This window comes from Leiobunum rupestre, chromosome 2 (genome assembly GCF_980474605.1).
Source record: "Leiobunum rupestre chromosome 2, qqLeiRupe1.1.hap1, whole genome shotgun sequence".
In the NCBI taxonomy this organism is placed as follows: Eukaryota; Metazoa; Arthropoda; class Arachnida; order Opiliones; family Sclerosomatidae; genus Leiobunum; species Leiobunum rupestre.
Window position 1 is genome coordinate 64,221,460 of NC_143385.1, and position 22,763 is coordinate 64,244,222.

Here is a 22,763-nt window from a genome sequence, read left to right on the forward strand (position 1 = left end):
ATGTTATTCGCTTGAAACAATGTTATTTTCAAAATACATTTTATTGATATTTTTAAAGGCGTTAAATTTATGATTGGGGTGGCGGTGCGGTGTGGTTAGCAATTTCAACTCGCAGCTGGAGGAATCGGGTTCGACCCCTGCTTGTGGAACTCCTTATTTGTTGAGTTAGAAAGTTATCTCCTCCTGGTTTATAAGGTTTTCCCTCGAGTTATTCGGTTTCCCATATCCCTTAAAAACTTGTAGTGAGTGTAGGGAGCTGTTGGCATGAAGGGCTTGCCACCACCCTCCTAGGCAATTTAAATTGGTCATTTGATTTAAAGGCATTAAAATTCGCTCAATCAGTAGTGCGTAGGGTGGTGCCTAGCTGATTATTTATTTGTTAAAAAATCTTTATTTGCTTTCAATTACTGTAAACTTTAGTTTCATCAAGAATGTATTTTTTTCAACTGACAAGGAGACATCCCGAAGTGTAACCCACCGATTTTGTTCAAACTCGGGGGATTGCTAAACTTTCATGTAAATTGAAATATCCTAAAGGGAATTTATTCAATGGGCAACCGTTTTGCCATGGCAACGAAAAATGTTTTTGACAACAAAAATTGAAATTTTCCCATTGAGAAAAACATGGGATTCTGTGAAAAATGGGAACTAATTTCAAAATTTTGAAAATGCCAAAAATAGAAAAATAGATAAAACTTCAGGAAAAATATCAGAGTTAATCAACTTTTGATCAATTTGAGCAAAATGGGTGAAAATGAACCAAAATGGCTAAAATCGGAAATATTTTAGAGAAAATTTCAAAAAGTACAAATATTGAAAAAATATTTCGAAATTGTTGAAATAAATTATTTTTCCAAATTGAAAAAATTAAGTAGTCGATCAGAATCCCATGTTATTTTCAATGATAAAATTTAAATTTTTGGTTGTCAAAAACATTTTTCGTTGCCATGGCTACCTACACTTATTATTACCGTGAACCTCAACAAGATTTTGTTGAAAGGGAAACTGAAGAACTTGGGAGATAACTCCCTTTAACCACCAGCAGAAATCCATACCTCTACTGGGAATGCTTATCGCGGCAGATTTTCGTCTCAATGTGGCTGACGTTTTTTTTGACGTCACTATGTTAACTTAACGAACAACAACGTGAGAGGGGAGCGCGCGCAGAGGGGATTTTTCTCTCGTAGGCGGGGCCAAAGCTATCAGAGTGATCTTACCATACGCGATACGCCAGGATAAGCATTCCTAGTAGAGGTATGGATTCCTGCCACTGGGCAGAGATAACTTACAAACTCTACTCGGAAGAAGTAGTTCCAGGTATCCAGACAGTCCAAAAAGCTGGGATCGAACCCGACTCTTCTTGCTGAGACGAAAGTGCTAACCACTCCGCCACCACACTTGATAACATTTAATATATCATTAAAGATAAACTTCTGGTACGAATCACGTCTACATCGAACTATTTTATCTCTTTTATAGTAAAAATGTTGAATGGGTTTTTTGGGTTTAGTTCTCGATGCTACCGCCAAGCCCCCTAGTGGCGTAACTGTCGCCAATTTAGTCACACTGGGCAATTACGACATGTGTTTGAATATTAGCGTACCTAAGTTAAGTCCGTTTTCATCGAATGAGGAAGTGTTATTTAGAGGTCAGTATTGTTTACTGGACTTTAGGCCGGCCCTACCGGCCAAGCCCAAAGGACCTTTGACCCTTGGGAAAGTTCTGGAGCCATTGGATGAATTTAACGAGACCTTAGAGGTAATTTTTAAAATTTTTAAATTATTATTTTCATGGTGATATTTTCCCTTTAAGAATTGTTTAATTTGATTAAATTTAATTGAAGCTATTAACAACTGTGAAAGAAGCTCTACCCATATTCTACACTATTTCGACTCGAGCTGGTGTCTGCGTACCGTCAACATGCAGTTTTTCCGACGTCGACAAAATCGCACATTTACGTAAGCTACGAAAACCCATCCTGAACCTACTACGAACAGTATGAAATCTATTACGAATAGTATGACTACCCCTACGAACAGTATGAAATCTACTACAAATAGTATGACTACCCCTACGAACAGTATGAAATCTACTACGAATAGTATGACTACCCCTACGAACAGTATGAAATCTACTACGAATAGTATGACTACCCCTACGAACAGTATGAAATCTACTACGATTAGTATGAAAACTACATACATAGTATGAAAACTACATACATAGTATGAAAACTACATACATAGTATGAAAACTACATACATAGTATGAAAACTACATAAATAGTATGAAAACTACATACATAGTATGAAAACTACATACATAGTATGAAAACTACATACATAGTATGAAAACTACATACATAGTATGAAAACTACATACATAGTATGAAAACTACATACATAGTATGAAAACCACATACATAGTATGAGACCTACTACTAACAGTATACAAACTACATAATAGTATGAGACCTACTACTAATAGTAAGAAACCTACTACTATTAGTACGAGACCTACTACTAATAGTATGAGATCTACTACTAATAGTATGAGACCTACTACTAATAGTATGATATCTACTACTAATAGTATGAGACCTACTACTAATAGTATGAGACCTACTACTAATAGTATGAGACCTACTACTAATATAATGAAACCCACTACTAATTGTATGAAACCTAATACCAATAGTATAATATATAGTCTATAAAACCTACTATTTTACGTTTCAGTGGGAGATTTATTTAGTATGACTGGTATCGCCTATAGTTGCGAACAGAACGAGTCGATATTATTGGACAAAGCCCAACTCGCCGTTATGTAAGTTAATTTAGCCTTTGTTACGCCTTTTTGGTGACGTCGTATTAAAACCACGCCCCATCCTAGAGGGACACTACTGTCGTTCGGTATTTTAACCACCATAGCGACGTTTTTCGACTATTGGAGCGAGCCTCCGTCCAAGAAAACACGTAAGTTGTTAAAGTTAATTTGAAGTAATTAGTTTTTGACAAGAAACGTTTCGTTAGGTTTCTTGAAAAAGGCCGTTTTGTCATTTTCCATCAGACAAAACGTGAAAAGGCTGCTCAATACAGATGGAAATAATCCTCGAGACTTAAAATTTATTCATGGTGTGAAATCCTTAACCATTTCTTGGATCGTTCTGGGGCATACGTATTTGAGTACAGACCTGTACTTAATTAGTAAGATTTGCTTTGATTTCATGGTCAAGATTTATTCTAAATCCCCCTATTATCTTTAACAAATTTTCCTTAAAAATGCACTAAGCTAATAAACATTCAGAGTGCCCTAATTAACTAAGCATTTTTGTAGACGGATAATGAGTAACATTTTTTGTAGACTGATAATTGGACACATTTTTGTAGACTGATAATTGGACACAAGTTTTGTAGACTGATAATTGGACACATTTTTTGTAAACTGCTAATTGGACACATTTTTTGTAGACTGATAATTGGACACATTTTTTGTAGACTGATAATTAGACACATTTATATAGACTGATAATTGGACATATTTTTATAGACTGATAATTGGACACATTTCAATGGACTGTAATTGAACATATTTTTTTTAAACTGATAATTGGGCACACTTTTTGTAGACTGATAATTGGACACATTTTTTGTAGACTGATAATTGTACACATTTTTAAAGGCTGATAATTGGACACATTTTTAAAGGCTGATAATTGGACACATTTTTAAAGGCTGATAATTGGACACATTTTTTGTAGACTGATAATTTTACACATTTTTAAAGGCTGATAATTGGACACATTTTTAAAGGCTGATAATTGGACACATTTTTAAAGGCTGATAATTGGACACATTTTTTGTAGACTGATAATTGTACACATTTTTAAAGGCTGATAATTGGACACATTTTTAAAGGCTGATAATGAGACACATTTATGCTTGTTGCAGCCTACTTCCAGGGGCTAGTAGGTCACTCTTTGAAGCTCTCTGGCGGTCTTTTCACTCATCGTAGGGAAATGGGGGAAAACAGGCATACTTCTCAACACACCCCTACAACAAATTTTTGCATAACCCTTTGAAACACCCTGTTTAAATTAAAATTAAAATAACCGACTGGAGGCACTATAATTTAATAACTAGAATTGAACTTAGGTGATAGTCTCGTGTACAAGGAAATTCCTGAAAAAGTGTCGGCACAGATTCTGCTCAACGCCACGCTGGGAGTAGAAACGTTTTTCCTAATTACGTAAGAGAGCCGGTCATTCCATTGTCCTTCACGCAAATTTATTATTTTCGCTTGAAACTAATACGAGGTCTTATTTAAACAGGGGCCTCCTATTATCCTACAGCGTCGTTGTTTTGGCCAACAAGTACAGCTTCAAAATGAGGACAATACTTCTCAGTAGAGTCTACAGGTACAGTAATAAATATGGATTATTAGTATTTCATATCAGAAGTATGCAATATGTCATATCTGAAGTATGTAATATATCATATCAGAATTATGTAATATATCATATCAGAAGTAGGCAATATATCATATCAGATGTATGTAATATATTATCAGAAGTATGCAATATGTCCTAATAGAAATACGATATATCACATCAGAAGTATGTAATATATTATCAGAAGTATGCAATATGTCCTAATAGAAGTATACGATATATCACATAAGAAGTATGTAATATATCATATCAGAAGTATGCAATATATCATATCAGAAGTATGCAATATATCATATCAGATGTATGTAATATATTATAAGAAGTATGCAATATGTCTTAATAGAAATACGATATATCCCATCAAAAGTATGTAATATGTGTATCAGAAGTATGCAATATGTCATATTTGAAGTATGTAATATATCATATCAGAATTATGTAATATATCATATCAGAAGTAGGCAATATATCATATCAGATGTATGTAATATATTATCAGAAGTATGCAATATGTCCTAATAGAAATACGATATAGCACATCAGAAGTATGAAATATATTATCAGAAGTATGCAATATGTCCTAATAGAAGTATACGATATATCACATCAGAAGTATACGATATATCACATCAGAAGTATGTAATATATCATATCAGAAGTATGCAATATATCATATCAGAAGTATGCAATATATCATATCAGATGTATGTAATATATTATCAGAAGTATGCAATATGTCTTAATAGAAATACGATATATCCCATTAAAAGTATGTATGTGTATCAGAAGTATGTAATATGTGTATCAGAAGTATGTAATATGTGTATCAGAAGTATGTAATATGTGTATCAGAAGTATACGATATATCACATCAGAAGACTGTAATATATCATATCAGAAGACTGTAATATATCACATCAGAAGACTGTAATATATCATATCAGAAGACTGTAATATATCATATCAGAAAACTGTAATATATCATATCAGAAGACTGTAATATATCACATCAGAAGACTGTAATATATCACATCAGAAGACTGTAATATATCACATCAGAACACTGTAATATATCACATAAGAAGACTGTAATATATCACATAAGAAGACTGTAATATATCACATAAGAAGACTGTAATATATCATATCAGAAGACTGTAATATATCATATCAGAAGACTGTAATATATCATATCAGAAGACTGTAATATATCACACCAGAAGACTGTAATATATCACATCAGAAGACTGTAATATATCACATCAGAAGACTGTAATATATCATATCAGAAGACTGTAATATATCACATAAGAAGACTGTAATATATCACATAAGAAGACTGTAATATATCATATCAGAAGACTGTAATATATCATATCAGAAGACTGTAATATATCACATAAGAAGACTGTAATATATCACATAAGAAGACTGTAATATATCATATCAGAAGAATGTAATATACCACATCAGAAGACTGTAATATATCATATCAGAAGACTGTAATATATCATATCAGAAGACTGTAATATATCACATCAGAAGACTGTAATATATCACATCAGAAGACTGTAATATATCATATCAGAAGACTGTAATATATCACATCAGAAGACTGTAATATATCACATCAGAAGACTGTAATATATCATATCAGAAGACTGTAATATATCATATCAGAAGACTGTAATATATCACATCAGAAGTATGTAATATGATAAGACTATGAAGGCCCCTCTAAGTTTGAAACGAATGGAAGTTTGACGTTAGGCTTATGACTGGCCAGACTGGCTACATGAATCCATCTGGTGGTGAAAAACCGAAACTTATGCACAAATCCCGCAATGCATGCTACCGGAAACTGCTTCGTAAATGGCAAGAGGTTGTATAGGTGGTGGGGTGAGGGGGATTGGGAGCAGTTGCTCTTTTTCTCCACCAGGTAGTGTAGATCCTAATTTTGATTTATCCCGCGCCTGTTTCTTAGCGCAGCTATATACTATCTCTGCTGTTTAGTGCTGAATACATGGGTCCTTGATAGGCTTATGATAAGTTATGTATATGATAATATCAGAAGTGATGTATATGATAAATAATATCAAAAGTGATGTATATGATATAATATCAGAAGTGATGTATATGATATATAATGTCCTAATAGAAATACGATATATCACATCAGAAGTATGTAATATATTATCAGAAGTATGCAATATGTCCTAATAGAAGTATACGATATATCACATCAGAAGTATGTAATATATCATATCAGAAGTATGCAATATATCATATCAGAAGTATGCAATATATCATATCAGATGTATGTAATATATTATCAGAAGTATGCAATATGTCTTAATAGAAATACGATATATCCCATCAAAAGTATGTAATATGTGTATCAGAAGTATGCAATATGTCATATTTGAAGTATGTAATATATCATATCAGAATTATGTAATATATCATATCAGAAGTAGGCAATATATCATATCAGATGTATGTAATATATTATCAGAAGTATGCAATATGTCCTAATAGAAATACGATATATCACATCAGAAGTATGTAATATATTATCAGAAGTATGCAATATGTCCTAATATAAGTATACGATATATCACATCAGAAGTATGTAATATATCATATCAGAAGTATGCAATATATCATATCAGAAGTATGCAATATATCATATCAGATGTATGTAATATATTATCAGAAGTATGCAATATGTCTTAATAGAAATACGATATATCCCATCAAAATTATGTAATATGTGTATCAGAAGTATGTAATATGTGTATCAGAAGTATGTAATATGTGTATCAGAAGTATGTAATATGTGTATCAGAAGTATGTAATATGTGTATCAGAAGTATGTAATATGTGTATCAGAAGTATGTAATATGTGTATCAGAAGTATACGATATATCACATCAGAAGACTGTAATATATCATATCAGAAGACTGTAATATATCACATCAGAAGACTGTAATATATCATATCAGAAGACTGTAATATATCATATCAGAAAACTGTAATATATCATATCAGAAGACTGTAATATATCACATCAGAAGACTGTAATATATCACATCAGAAGACTGTAATATATCATATCAGAAGAGTGTAATATATCACATAAGAAGACTGTAATATATCACATAAGAAGACTGTAATATATCATATCAGAAGACTGTAATATATCACATCAGAAGACTGTAATATATCACATAAGAAGACTGTAATATATCATATCAGAAGACTGTAATATATCACATCAGAAGACTGTAATATATCATATCAGAAGACTGTAATATATCACATCAGAAGACTGTAATATATCACATCAGAAGACTGTAATATATCACATCAGAAGACTGTAATATATCACATCAGAAGACTGTAATATATCACATCAGAAGACTGTAATATATCATATCAGAAGACTGTAATATATCACATCAGAAGACTGTAATATATCACATCAGAAGACTGTAATATATCACATCAGAAGACTGTAATATATCATATCAGAAGACTGTAATATATCACATCAGAAGACTGTAATATATCACATCAGAAGACTGTAATATATCATATCAGAAGACTGTAATATATCATATCAGAAGACGGTAATATATCACATCAGAAGTATGTAATATGATAAGACTATGAAGGCCCCTCTAAGTTTGAAACGAATGGAAGTTTGACGTTAGGCTTATGACTGGCCAGACTGGCTACATGAATCCATCTGGTGGTGAAAAACCGAAACTTATGCACAAATCCCGCAATGCATGCTACCGGAAACTGCTTCGTAAATGGCAAGAGGTTGTATAGGTGGTGGGGTGAGGGGGATTGGGAGCAGTTGCTCTTTTTCTCCGCCAGGTAGTGTAGATCCTAATTTTGATTTATCCCGCGCCTGTTTCTTAGCGCAGCTATATACTATCTCTGCTGTTTAGTGCTGAATACATGGGTCCTTGATAGGCTTATGATAAGTTATGTATATGATAATATCAGAAGTGATGTATATGATAAATAATATCAAAAGTGATGTATATGATATAATATCAGAAGTGATGTATATGATATATAATATCAGAAGTGATGCATATGATATAATATCAGAAGTGATGTAAATGATATAATATCAGAAGTGATGTAAATGATATACAGTATCAGAACTATATGGTATACAGTATCAGAACTATATGATATACAGTATCAGAACTATATGGTATACAGTATCAGAACTATATGATATACAGTATCAGAACTATATGATATACAGTATCAGAACTATATGATATATAGTATCAGAACTATATGATATACAGTATCAGAACTATATGATATACAGTATCAGAACTATATGATATATAGTATCAGAAATATTTGATATAAAGTATCAGAACTATATTCTATACAGTATCAGAACTATATGAGATACAGTATCATAACTCTATGATATACAGTATCAGAGCTATATGATATACAGTATCAGAAATATATGATATACGTTATCAGAAATATATGGTATACCGTATCAGAACTTTATGATATATAGTATCAGAACTATATGATATATAGTATCAGAACTATATGATATACAGTATCAGAAATATATGATATACAGTATCAGAACTATATGATATACAGTATCAGAACTATATGATATATAGTATCAGAACTATATGATATATAGTATCAGAACTATATGATATATAGTATCAGAACTATATGATATATAGTATCAGAACTATATGGTATACAGTATCAGAACTATATGATATACAGTATCAGAACTATATGATATACAGTATCAGAACTATATGATATAGAGTATCAGAACTATATGATATACGGTATCAGAAATATATGGTGTACAGTATCAGAACTTTATGATATATAGTATCAGAACTATATGATATATAGTATCAGAACTATATGATATACAGTATCAGAAATATATGATATACAGTATCAGAACTATACGATATATAGTATCAGAATGTAACGTGTTTATTCGTTGTTAGTTATTGGTGTCATACTTTTAGGCCTACATGAGGGTTTTTGTAGGGAATATAAATTGACGTCAATCAATAGGCAATGGCTGGTTTACCCTAAAAGGCTGGTTTCCCAAAAACGTAGTTTCTAATATGTGAACACCTGTGTTGTGCGCGAAAAACGAGAACCGCGTTAGTGGGTTTGTCCCTCGACATTCCTGAAGGGATTAAGGCCCGAGTTCCGCGATGGAACTAGTTCATTCTAGCTGGCATCACAAAAATATTTTGGCGGGAAAACTTTGAGGAGCAAGGATTGCGCGCCAAAATGGGCAGAAGAGTTTGGGAGACGAAAGGAGGCAGATCTTGAAAAAGCTAGACAATAGTCGCGAGGATAGATATCACGAGGAAAACGAGATACGTGACGCCATGAGTACTACATGATCCTCTAGCCGGACTCGTACGCCGTGGAGCCCCGCATGATGCCAGTGATCCTCTCGTCGGACTCGTAACACCGTGGAGTAACTTCATAAACATTCATGCGGTACCGTATCAATCAATTTAATTTAATTGGGGAACCAGCCAGTTCGAACGTAAAACCATGTATTTAGTATAATTAATTAAGTTAGCTTTTTAAAGTCTTGGTTAGGTTTTAGTGTGTAGGTTAGTAAATGTAGAATGTTGTTTAACTTTATTTTTTTTGGTGTGTATAATTATCTTTATTAGTGTATTAAAGTATGACGAAACTAATTCCTGAAGTCTGTGCCCATTAATTTAATCTGTTGAATGAGTACGTAATCTAAGCTTCATCCTATTTGAAAAACGTCTCAAGAACTATATGATATACAGTATCATAACTATATGGTATACAGTATCAGAACTATATGATATACAGTATCAGAACTATATGGTATACAGCATCAGAACTATATGATATACAGTATCAGAACTATATGAAATAGAGTATCAGAACTATATGATATACGGCATCAGAAATATATGGTATACAGTATCAGAACTTTATGATATATAGTATCAGAACTATATTATATATAGTATCAGAACTATATAATATACAGTATCAGAAATATATGATATACTGTATCAGAACTATATGATATATAGTATCAGAACTATATGATATACAGTATCAGAAATATATGATATACAGTATCAGAACTATATGATATACAGTATCAGAACTATATGATATACAGTATCAGAACTATATGATATATAGTATCAGAACTATATGATATATAGTATCAGAACTATATGATATATAGTATCAGAACTATATGGTATACAGTATCAGAACTATATGATATAGAGTATCAGAACTATATGATATACGGTATCAGAAATTTATGGTATACAGTATCAGAACTTTATGATATATAGTATCAGAACTATATGATATATAGTATCAGAACTATATGATATACAGTATAAGAAATATATGATATACAGTATCAGAACTATACGATATATAGTATCAGAACTATATGATATACAGTATCAGAACTATATGATATACAGTATCAGAACTATATGATATACAGTATCAGAACTATATGATATACAGTATCAGAACTATATGATATACAGTATCAGAACTATATGATATACAGTATCAGAACTATATGATATACAGTATCAGAACTATATGAGATACAGTATCAGAACTATGTGGTATACAGTATCAGAAATATTTGATATAAAGTATCAGAACTATATTATATACAGTATCAGAACTATATGAGATATAGTATCAGAACTATATGGTATACAGTATCAGAACTATATGATATACAGTATCAGAACTATATGGTATACAGTATCAGAACTATATGATATACAGTATCAGAACTATATGATATACAGTATCAGAACTATATTATATACAGTATCAGAACTATATGATATACAGTATCAGAAATATTTGATATAAAGTATCAGAACTATATTATATACAGTAACAGAACTATATAAGATACAGTATCATAACTCTATGGTATACAGTATCATAACTATATGATATACAGTATCAGAACTATATGATATACAGTATCAGAACTATATGATATACAGTATCAGAACTATATGATATATAGTATCAGAACTATATGATATATAGTATCAGAACTATATGATATACAGTATCAGAACTATATGATATACAGTATCAGAACTATATGATATACAGTATCAGAAATATATGATATACAGTATCAGAACTATATGATATACAGTATCAGAACTATATGATATACAGTATCAGAACTATATGATATATAGTATCAGAACTATATGATATATAGTATCAGAACTATATGATATATAGTATCAGAACTATATGGTATACAGTATCAGAACTATATGATATACAGTATCAGAACTATATGATATAGAGTATCAGAACTATATGATATACGGTATCAGAAATATATGGTATACAGTATCAGAACTTTATGATATATAGTATCAGAACTATATTATATATATAATCAGAACTATATGATATACAGTATCAGAAATATATGATATACAGTATCAGAACTATACGATATATAGTATCAGAACTATATGATATACAGTATCAGAACTATATGATATACAGTATCAGAACTATATGATATACAGTATCAGAACTATATGATATACAGTATCAAAACTATATGAGATACAGTATCAGAACTATGTGGTATACAGTATCAGAAATATTTGATATAAAGTATCAGAACTATATTATATACAGTATCAGAACTATATGAGATATAGTATCAGAACTATATGGTATACAGTATCAGAACTATATGATATACAGTATCAGAACTATATGGTATACAGTATCAGAACTATATGATATATAGTATCAGAACTATATGATATACAGTATCAGAACTATATTATATACAGTATCAGAACTATATGATATACAGTATCAGAAATATTTGATATAAAGTATCAGAACTATATTATATACAGTATCAGAACTATATGAGATACAGTATCATAACTCTATGGTATACAGTATCAGAACTATATGATATATAGTATCAGAACTATATGATATACAGTATCAGAACTATATGATATATAGTATCAGAACTATATTATATATAGTATCAGAACTATATAATATACAGTACCAGAAATATATGATATACTGTATCAGAACTATATGATATACAGTATCAGAACTATATGATATATAGTATCAGAACTATATGATATATAGTATCAGAACTATATGATATACAGTATCAGAACTATATGATATACAGTATCAGAACTATATGATATAAAGTATCAGAACTATATGATATAAAGTATCAGAACTATATGATATACAGTATCAGAACTATATGATATATAGTATCAGAACTATATGATATACAGTATCATAACTATATGAGATACAGTATCAGAACTATATGATATAGTATCAGAAGTATATATAATATATATATATATATTATATACCATATCAGAAGTTTGTAATACACAATATGAGAAGTATATAATACATGATTAAAGTGTAATATATTATCAGAAGTATATGATATATTTTAAACGGGTAATATATTATTAGAGTGTCATATGTTATCAGAAGAATATAATATAATTCTCACGATAAAAGCATCAATTTTTTAAACTGTTAATGATATCTTGAAACTTCGCTGTACACTCTCAATGTTCAAACTTGCATGTTTTAATTTAATTCCTATAGGTGGATACTTCTCTCGTGAAATATATCATATACTTCTGATGTTATTTAGGTCTCGTACAATAGATTGAAATCATAAAATTTAAAGGGGCTCCAAAGTTCGGTGTCAAAAAAAGAAAGAAAATTGAGCATGCTTTTCATTCCCCCCAACCCCTCACTCGGCCTTGGCAGAGGCGGGCAGAGTCAACCGTAAATTTCACACTTTACTAACTTTACACAGAATTTGCCCCCGAACTTTGGAGGCCCTTTAAGTTTAACTCGAATTTTATTTTCGCAGAATCTTGCCAACGCTGATGCTGGTCATTGGTCTGGCGACGTTGACCCCTATGTTGGGCTCCGGGCCACTTTGGAAGGACAACATCGAGCACGTGGCCAATACTTGCCGGGTCGGCTGGTGGGCGGCCTTCTTATTCATCAATAACTTTCAACCAATGCACGAAATGGTAAATTAAGTCCTTAAGCCTTGGTTGCGGGGGCTAATTGAAAATTCTAAATAATTGCAGTGTTTGCCAGCCACGTGGTACCTTTCAGTCGATATGCAGTTGTTTATTGTAGCAGTTGTGGTGTTGTCTTGGTATTTAAGGTAAATTAAGTATATACTAACAATTAATTAATAGTAAATTGTTAATTAGTTCATCTTCAATTGTTAATTAATTAATATTAAAATGGTTAATTAGTTCATCTTCAATTGTTAATTAGTCCATCTTCAATTGTTAATTAGTCCATCTTCAATTGAAAATTAGTCCATCTTCAATTGTTAATTAGTCCATCTTCAATTGTTAATTAGTCCATCTTCAATTGTTAATTAGTCCATCTTCAATTGTTAATTAGTCCATCTTCAATTGTTAATTAGTCCATCTTCAATTGTTAATTAGTCCATCTTCAATTGTTAATTAGTCCATCTTCAATTGTTAATTAGTCCATCTTCAATTGTTAATTAGTCCATCTTCAATTGTTAATTAGTCCATCTTCAATTGTTAATTAGTCCATCTTCAATTGTTAATTAATTAATCTTAAATTATTAATTAATCAATCGCAAATTGTTAATTAATCAATCGCAAATTGTTAATTAATCAATCGCAAATTGTTAATTTATCAATCGCAAATTGTTAACTGATCTATGGCAAATGGTTAATTAATATTAACTTGTTAATAAGCTAATTCATAATAACTTGTTAATAAGCTAATTATTATTAACTTGTTAATAAGCTAATTATTATTAACTTGTTAATAAGCTAATTCATATTAACTTGTTAATAAGCTAATTATTATTAACTTGTTAATAAGCTAATTCATATTAACTTGTTAATAAGCTAATTCATATTAACTTGTTAATAAGCTAATTCATATTAACTTGTTAATAAGCTAATTATTATTAACTTGTTAATAAGCTAATTATTATTAACTTGTTAATTAGCTAATTCATATTAACTTGTTAATAAGCTATAATTCATATTATCTTGTTAATAAGCTTATGATTATTAAATTGGTTATTAGCTTATTGATTAGAAATTGGTTATTAGCTTATTGATTATTAAATTGGTTATTAGCTTATTGATTATTATCTTGTTAATTAATTAAAAGTAACTCTCTAATTAATTTAATTATAACTGTCTATAGCAATAAATTATATTAGATTACATTTACATTACATTACAATACATTAAATTACATTACATTATAAAATTAACCTTTATAATTAATTTTAAAATATAATTAATTCAATAATTACAATTAGTAAGAGTCTAGAGAATTGCAATATATTAATTCGAGAATTTTAATTAATTCGAAAATTTTAATTAATTCGAAAATTTTAATTAATTCGAAAATTTTAGGTCATTCGAGAATTATAAATAGTTCGATAGTTTTAATTAATTATTTCTAAAATTTTAAGTAATTCGACAATTGGAAATTAATCAATTCAAAAAATTGTCATTAATAGCAATAATACTCTTGGAATCGTGTCGGCTGTGACGTTAATAATATCCGGTATATTGGGGACTGGATTTATGACGTATTTCATGAAGTTAGACCCGGCGTTGCTGGCAACGACGTTTGACCAAGAGTAACTACGTTCAATTACATTTTAATTACCATAAAATTATATATATATATATTATTCCCGCTATAGTGACCTAATGGAACAGAAATATTACCAAACTCTTCTACCTCATAATCACATCGGCGTTTACATGATTGGATTCCTCATAGGAATTTTATTCGCCAAAAAACGGTCTCTCAAAATGTCCTTCGTAAGTAACGTCTAAAAGTGTAATATAGCTTATTCGACTTGTTTAAATTTATAATTTTAACGTTTTTGTTTAGGTGGTGCGACTGGCTGGATGGCTGGTATGTACGGGTATACTCTTGACTGTGGTTTTCGGAACTTTGAAATGGAATCGAGGCGGTCCTATTGGACCCGTGGAAAGAGTAGCTTACGCCTCATTGGCTAGGAATGGTTGGGGTTTCGCCATTGGTTGGATTTTAATTTGCTGCCACTACGGATACGGAAGTAAAACTAATTTGTTAGTTATAAATTAAGCCTTGGTTTCGTTTCTGATATAAACCATTGCTATTAGATATCGTCAATGATATTCTGTCGTGGAAAGCATGGCAGCCGTTCAGTCGGTTAATATTTTTGGTATATCTGGTTCATTATCCAATCATGTTCATGTACACTAGCAGTGCCAGAGCGCCTTTAAGCGGTGATCTTAAAACAATGGTAATTATATATAGTCAAAAGTATATAAAATATTTCTTGCAAGAGAAGTATGCACCTTCCTAGAATGCTTGAAACATGTAGCTTCATAAGTACTCACTGATTTTTCTAAATATTTTTCGGAAGAAAAATAGTGCGGATTACGTTAAAAATTATTTGTAACTCGTGTTAGCAAACGAATTTTATTATTAATTTCTACTCCTTTTAATGACTTAAATGAATACTTCTCTCGCAGGAGATAAATTATAAGCTTCTAACTTAATTTAAAGCCAATGCAATGTCGGCTCTATCATTGCCACCTGTATTATGAAAAGGCCTCTGTTATTAGAGATGGCCATGAATCTATCCGATTCTTAGGGGAAAAAACGACTTAACTGGAGAGCGTGGTTCCATCTATTAATGGCAAAGGAAGCTAATATTCAAAATAGCCAAATGAATACGTCGTCAGAGAGCCTTTGTAGAGTATTATATTTAGACAAATTATACTCTATTTAGTGGGCTTTAACCTTAATTATATATTCCATGTAAAAATATTGTTTATAATTACTGTAATTTATGTTATAGACCAATTTACAAACGATTCAACCTATAAGTCTAATGTAGCTTAACTATCTTGTTTTAATGTCGACGATAACGACATCTGCCGAAAAAAAGCTACTTGACGTCGAGCCGACTTTTGCTTTAATAGAATTTGATTTAATTTAAAAATTCATAATTTTAATGGGAATTTTTTAATATGAAATAGACTTGGAGGTTTTTCGGTCATCTAGTGGTATCATTGGGAGTCTCAGCCGTTATCTACGTCATCTTTGAGTCTCCGTTAATGACGCTAAAGAATTTATCAATAAGTAGTTTGGCTTCTACTCGAGGGATGGCGCGAAAAACCTTCGCCGCCAATTACCAAACCAAGGCAGCGAGTGTGACGAATGGCGCTGTTAGCGATGTAGCGTTACCCGAAGCGTCAACCAGCGAGAAAGAAGAATCCAAAGATGAGGTTGATTCGAAAACAACTCAAGATAATTAACTACGCCAATATACAGAAATCGAGCTTATTATTTCGAAACATAAGTAACAAAAAAAGTATAAGTAGGACACTGAACGATTTCGGTTAATGAATGTCTTGTCGTGGAGTGATAGCATAATCTAAAGACAAGTAACAACCATATGTAACATAATTACTCATAAGGTGCCTCTGTTTAACATCTCTGTATTAAAAATTTAAATGAGACCTTGTTTCACAGCCACCAAAGAAAATACGGACTAACGTCGCGTAAAACTGGTTTTAACTTCCATCCCTCCCCGCCAGAACTAGTTTTGTTGACGATAAAACCGTCATCGACTGGGAAGTGACGTCAATTACGTCATATCATTGCAACAAGGTCTCATTGAGAAAAAGTTCTTTCTGGCACACTTATTAGTAATTATGTTACATATGTAACAACTCACGGAGAGTTGTCAGTCCTTAGCCACACAACGATTTATATGGTCATTGGCGAAACAGACATTGAAAAAAAAAAAATTAAGTGTCTTACTCTTGCTTTTTAGGTTACTTATGATTCTAGTAGAATAGTCGTTTTATATGTTAAATATTTTATTTCACAATAAATCAAGTACATTTGATGAGTTTGTAAGACATTTTGAATCCTTTGCGAACTTCGTTTTCATCGGTTTTAACTCGTAGAATGAATGGTTTATGATTCGCTAAAAATATTAGGTTATGGGATTTTACCACTAAATTTAGTATGATTTATAATTAATATTCTTACTGGTAATTGGGCGATTCGTTAACTGACCGGAATTCGGATTAAGTGTCGTACCGCAATATCTATCTTTGTAGTTATTAGCTGCACTGACGATAGTGACGTAATCATAGACGCATTCAACGTCACCAACTCCCGAACCAATCAAAGCCGTCCCTCCGAAATCGAAGTGATTAGGCTCCGCCTCCCACACGATCTCGCAATCGTCAAATCCTGATTGGACACAAATGGAATAACGCGTCAAGTCGAAGTAACCAGCGCTACTGTGGCCATAATTGAAACTAAACACATTCCCACTGGATTCTCTGTGGTACTGAAGACAGCCTGCGGGAACTGCAATTAAATATAATTAAGTACATTGAAAACGAGCTTAGGAATTAGCGTAGTACCTCGGTATTTGGAATTGCAAGTAAATTGTGAAACCCTTATGCGCCACAGTCGATCGGATAAAACGTCAGTGTCAAATGCTGGGGCAATGTTCATATTCAAAACTTCATTGTTTGTTTCTAAATAAACTTTAAACGATATCGTTATGACGCGTTTTATTTTTGATAAAAAGCCAAGACTTAAAAGGCAACGAAAGTGGCGCTGCGAAAACTACAAGGCAAATCATGCTCAAACTGCACAGTGGCCCTGAAGTTAATACCACTCGCGTAGTACGACAGCGCTGCTCCACTATTTCATCATTTCATGTCACAGTTCCCACCTTTCTCTAGTGCAGTTTGAGTAGATTCTGCCACTTAGCATTCCCTAAGCCATTTTTGTTGCCATTCAAAGAGAGTATTCGCGACCGAAAAATATCGCTACGCCCCCTTTGGTTCGCCATTGAAACCTAGATAGGTAGCGACTAAAGCAGACGCTATTAGTTTTTCCTCATCGTTATTCTTAAATTGAATTTATAAATAATGATACTTGCATTTTAATATAGTTTTTGCAGCGTTTGCTTGTATTTTGATAAGTTTATTTAAGATAAAACGTTCTTATGACTTTTTAATTTGTCGGTAGCAGACGCTAGATCATAGGCGCAACCTAGGAGATCCTAGCGTCGTTACGACAAATGAAGAAAGTTATTCATTTCCAAAAATACTATCGTACCAAGGGCAAAAAAGTATCGATTTCCAAAATTATTATCGTAGCAAGGGCAGAAAATTATCGATTTCCCATAATACTATCGTACTAAGGGCAGAAAATTATCGATTTTCAAAAATATTATCGTACCAAGGACAGAAAATTATCGATTTCCCATAATACTATCGTACCAAGGGCAGAAAATTATCGATTTCCAAAAATATTATCGTACCAAGGGCAGAAAATTATCGATTTCCCATAATACTATCGTACCAAGGGCAGAAAATTATCGATTTTTGAAAATATTATCGTACCTTGGATTAATAATTAATCCAAGATCGTACCAAGGGCAGAAAATTATCGATTTCCCAAAATACTATCGTACCAAGGGCAGAAAATTATCGATTTTCAAAAATATTATCGTACCAAGGACAGAAAGCTATCGATTTTTGAAAATACTGTCGCATCATAGGCAGAAAATTACCGATTTAATAAATATATCATACATCTGGAAATGGGCGGTAAATTTTGATTTCGTCAGAATATTGACGTTAACCTTTGTCGAAGTTTTATTTATGAGAAATCAAAATTTTAAATAACCCTTAAATCAAGTTCGACCTTTGACAAAATAAAAAACTATTATTAAAATTGGCAATTTTAATATGTTTTCTGTCAAATATTAAATTATCGTCAATTATAGTACGCTTAGCTGAATTATCGGTAGATAATAAATGATTCTTAAATATAATAAGATAAATACATGTATAAAAGCGTTAGTGGTTTCGCGCCCTTACTATTTTAGTGGATTTGTAGCTCACGCCATTTTGAGCGCGCCCGGGAAATGAACAAGATGTCACGGACATTTAAGTTAACACAATCCTCCGATGTATTAACTATATTTTATATATTAAAATTAAATTTGAAAAATTTCCAATCATTAAGATAATAAACCCAAGAGGAATTTTACCGATAAAGACTTTTTCGAGATACGTGGTTTTGGAAATAAGGTAGCGAAACGCGAGCGAGTTAGATGGCACCTAGGAGCAGCAAACACAGCACCCCACACGAGGACAACGCAACCCGTCAAAAGTCGTACATTTTCTTGCGTACAGTTTTCATTGGTTAGACGCTTTAGCGCCTGCTGACGTCGGAAGGGGAAAATTCGGAAATTGCCTTCTCCCCGCCCGTAAAACGTTCAGCGTAAAGGTTCATTCAATGAAATTTGTACACAACACTGCGTTAGCGTGTTTAAAGGCTAGCTGCGTTCTCCTTGTGTTTGTTGCTCCTAGATGGCACGAAATTCAAATATCACGATAGTGCATACGCCGGTAGTGGCATGGACACTGTATCTCGAACCGGACGGGAAAAGCAGCGTAAAAGAGGTACCCCCTCACTGTCCGTTTGAGTCCTACTTCGTATTAGCTGAAATAGTCGGCCGTACTCGATTCGCAGGGCCGTCAAGGTCATTCGAAGGAATGTAAACCCCCATTTCAAACGGAACGTTTTGTCGACCACGTGACGAATTATATGGCCTTGACAGCCCGAAACTTTCACAATTCTTGAAACTCCCCCCCCCCCCCCTTTACAGAGAGACAGCTTTTCCCGTCCGGTTAGAGATACAGTGTCCATGGTTGTGGGGTCCCGCGAATTGGTCAGAAATATCCCTTAAAATTAAAATTTCTTAATGCAACCGAAAACGTAGTTCAGAAATATAATATTCAAATAAGTCTATACGACGAAAAGTAACCAAATCATGTGACCACTAATCGTTACGGTTTTTGGAATAACCTATTATAGCAGTCGGATTTTTAACCGTCACTGCCACTTTAAAACTGGAAACTAGCTAGGGAGGGAACACCGCATTGGTTGGTATTTGAGCATGCGCAGACACCGATTTTTGACTGTCTTCTAGTAAGAAATTACTAAATCATTCGTTGTGGAGCACGTGGCGCCATCTAAGTAAACTGACCGTTATATTTCGGGAAAAAAGCTTGACAAAATGGTTGTTTATCTGTAAATTTACTTATAACTTAGAATTCGTTAAATTAAAAAACAAATTATTAATTGAGATAAATCGTAATAGACGTGAAAATCGGTAGAAATGACTTCAGTGACAATTAATGTCGCGAAGCAATGAGGCTGGCAGCCATGCTGTCACGAAACGTTCCCTTTTTTTCTTACCCCCCCAATTCCAAAAACCTTCGGATGCCGGAAAGCAGTTGGAATTTATTTTACCATCTATTATCGTACATCTGACAACACTGCAAACGCGTCTGAATTTGGCGCACAGACTTTTTACTCTAAGAGTCAACCAACAGCGATCCTAGAGACCAAAAAGTGAAATTCCTTGATCCACCATCGGTCATCATACTTTACTGTTTACTCTCACTTTAAAATGAAAAAAAAACTTACAGTGTTGATTGGTTAGAACTCCGCAGAGTCCAGTTTCCGGTAAACCATATTGATTTTGACTTCTGTTACCGACAGTAAAAGTCCAAGTGTCGGAATTGCCTTCACAGCGCCCGTTCGTAGGCTGCGATAGCTCCAGTACTTCCAAGGTCAATAGGTACTGACAAATACCCTCGCTTCTTGATATTGGTTCAATAGTGACCTCGCAGTCTGAGGTCAAATTGGGTGAAGGGTCGGGATAATGCGGGTTGTTGAAATAAGTGTTGTTTTCCTTTACTACGCCACCACAGGTAGTCTCAACTAAATATTTTTGAAAAGACGCCATTTGTAATTTTACTTCTTTGTTTGACTCTAACGTCACAACGTGTGAGCTTCGAGGGGCCTTGCTCACCATAAAAAAAATTAAAAGGGTGGCCCCATTGATATTTTTTCTCAGCTACGCCCCTGTTCGCCTGTTCCGGTGCTGATAATTAACCATCAACTATTAGTCTGTTTCAGGATTTTAGGGCTACTCTATTTACTTCTTCTGAAAAGGAGGTGTCAAGAGAATAAATCGGATTTTGTCGTCTGCTAGCTAGAATTTATCAATTAAAAAGGCCACAGCCAGCCATTTTGGAAAAAAAGTTTTTACTCCGACTCAAACTATTCTGAAATCCCAGAACAAGCGAAAAGTATACACTTTCTATTAAACAACAGACTTTAAACTCTACAACAGTTTTCTGACGCTTTAAATTTGTGGGAAATTTGGTATTTTAGTATTCATAGATGGCAGATAAGTCGCGTTTCGCTTAGAATTACTGAAAGGTGCTTCCACATAGAAGCCTTTTTTAAATTTTTTCCTTTGTTAATTTGTTACAACCGAGACTTGCTTTAATAATTATCTATGCTATTAAGAAACCAAGGCTTACATAGGCAACAAACTCCGTAACCTTTAGCGCAGAAACCTTTAGGGTGACCTCTGTGTTTGAAACATTCTCTCTTGGTGTAACACGTCCCGATTAAGTGGTTTGTAGTCGGACACGGGTCGTTTGGGAAACGAATAATACTGAATAAACTTGGCCCTAAAATTTAAATAATTTTTTAAAAATAATAACAGATTTTTTAACGTAACTTACATGGGATGTAAAAAGAATAAGCTGGATTAATTAATATTAATAATAATGCGAATTTAAACATTATTTGCGATATTTATGATTAATTATCTTTTAAGAAATGTCATTCAGCATCTGATCTCTGGGAATTTTACTCATTTCTAGTGTAAAAAGTTTTGTAGTCGTAAGCCTAGGATTAGAAGTTCGAGATTTAAATTTTGTCACGTTAGCGTCAAAAGGACTACGCCTGAAAGTTAAATATTGAATACGGAAAGACAAATAAAAATGTAAGTTGTTTTCGTAGGGCATTAACTCGCAAAAGCATTATAATATTTTAAACTTCGTATTCCAGTCGTGATTTTAGAAATAGCTTTCCTAATATTTCATATATTATTTTGCGTAATAGTTCACTGGGGCAATTTTAATGAAAGTAAAGGTTTCAATAGAAGTTCCTGGTGCTTATTTTATCCATCAAGTCTGATGTAATTTACTTATATTAGTTGCTTACGCAAGTGCTTCATAATCAATAGACTCA

At 32.5% G+C, this 22,763-nt stretch overlaps 2 protein-coding genes across 2 annotated transcripts; one reads left to right on the plus strand and one right to left on the minus strand.

Annotated features, from left to right (window-relative positions):
* The first annotated feature begins 1,248 nt into the window (after positions 1–1,248).
* On the plus strand, positions 1,249–17,029 carry LOC149958742 (nose resistant to fluoxetine protein 6-like). The gene is made up of 14 exons (XM_090165027.1): positions 1,249–1,758; positions 1,844–1,958; positions 2,739–2,826; positions 2,893–2,975; positions 3,033–3,206; positions 4,155–4,248; positions 4,331–4,417; positions 13,459–13,624; positions 13,685–13,764; positions 15,124–15,246; positions 15,313–15,433; positions 15,507–15,693; positions 15,761–15,903; positions 16,646–17,029. Exons 1-14 carry the CDS (start codon positions 1,492–1,494, stop codon positions 16,922–16,924), a joined length of 2,007 nt encoding a protein of 668 aa, XP_090021153.1. The 5' UTR covers positions 1,249–1,491; the 3' UTR covers positions 16,925–17,029.
* On the minus strand, positions 17,009–22,749 carry LOC149958743 (uncharacterized). Its single transcript, XM_090167245.1, has 7 exons — positions 22,737–22,749; positions 22,046–22,198; positions 21,141–21,437; positions 18,050–18,175; positions 17,667–17,993; positions 17,515–17,601; positions 17,009–17,043 (listed from the first exon to the last, which is right to left on the minus strand). Exons 1-7 carry the CDS (start codon positions 22,747–22,749, stop codon positions 17,009–17,011), a joined length of 1,038 nt encoding a protein of 345 aa, XP_090023371.1.
* Between the last annotated feature and the right edge of the window lie 14 nt (positions 22,750–22,763).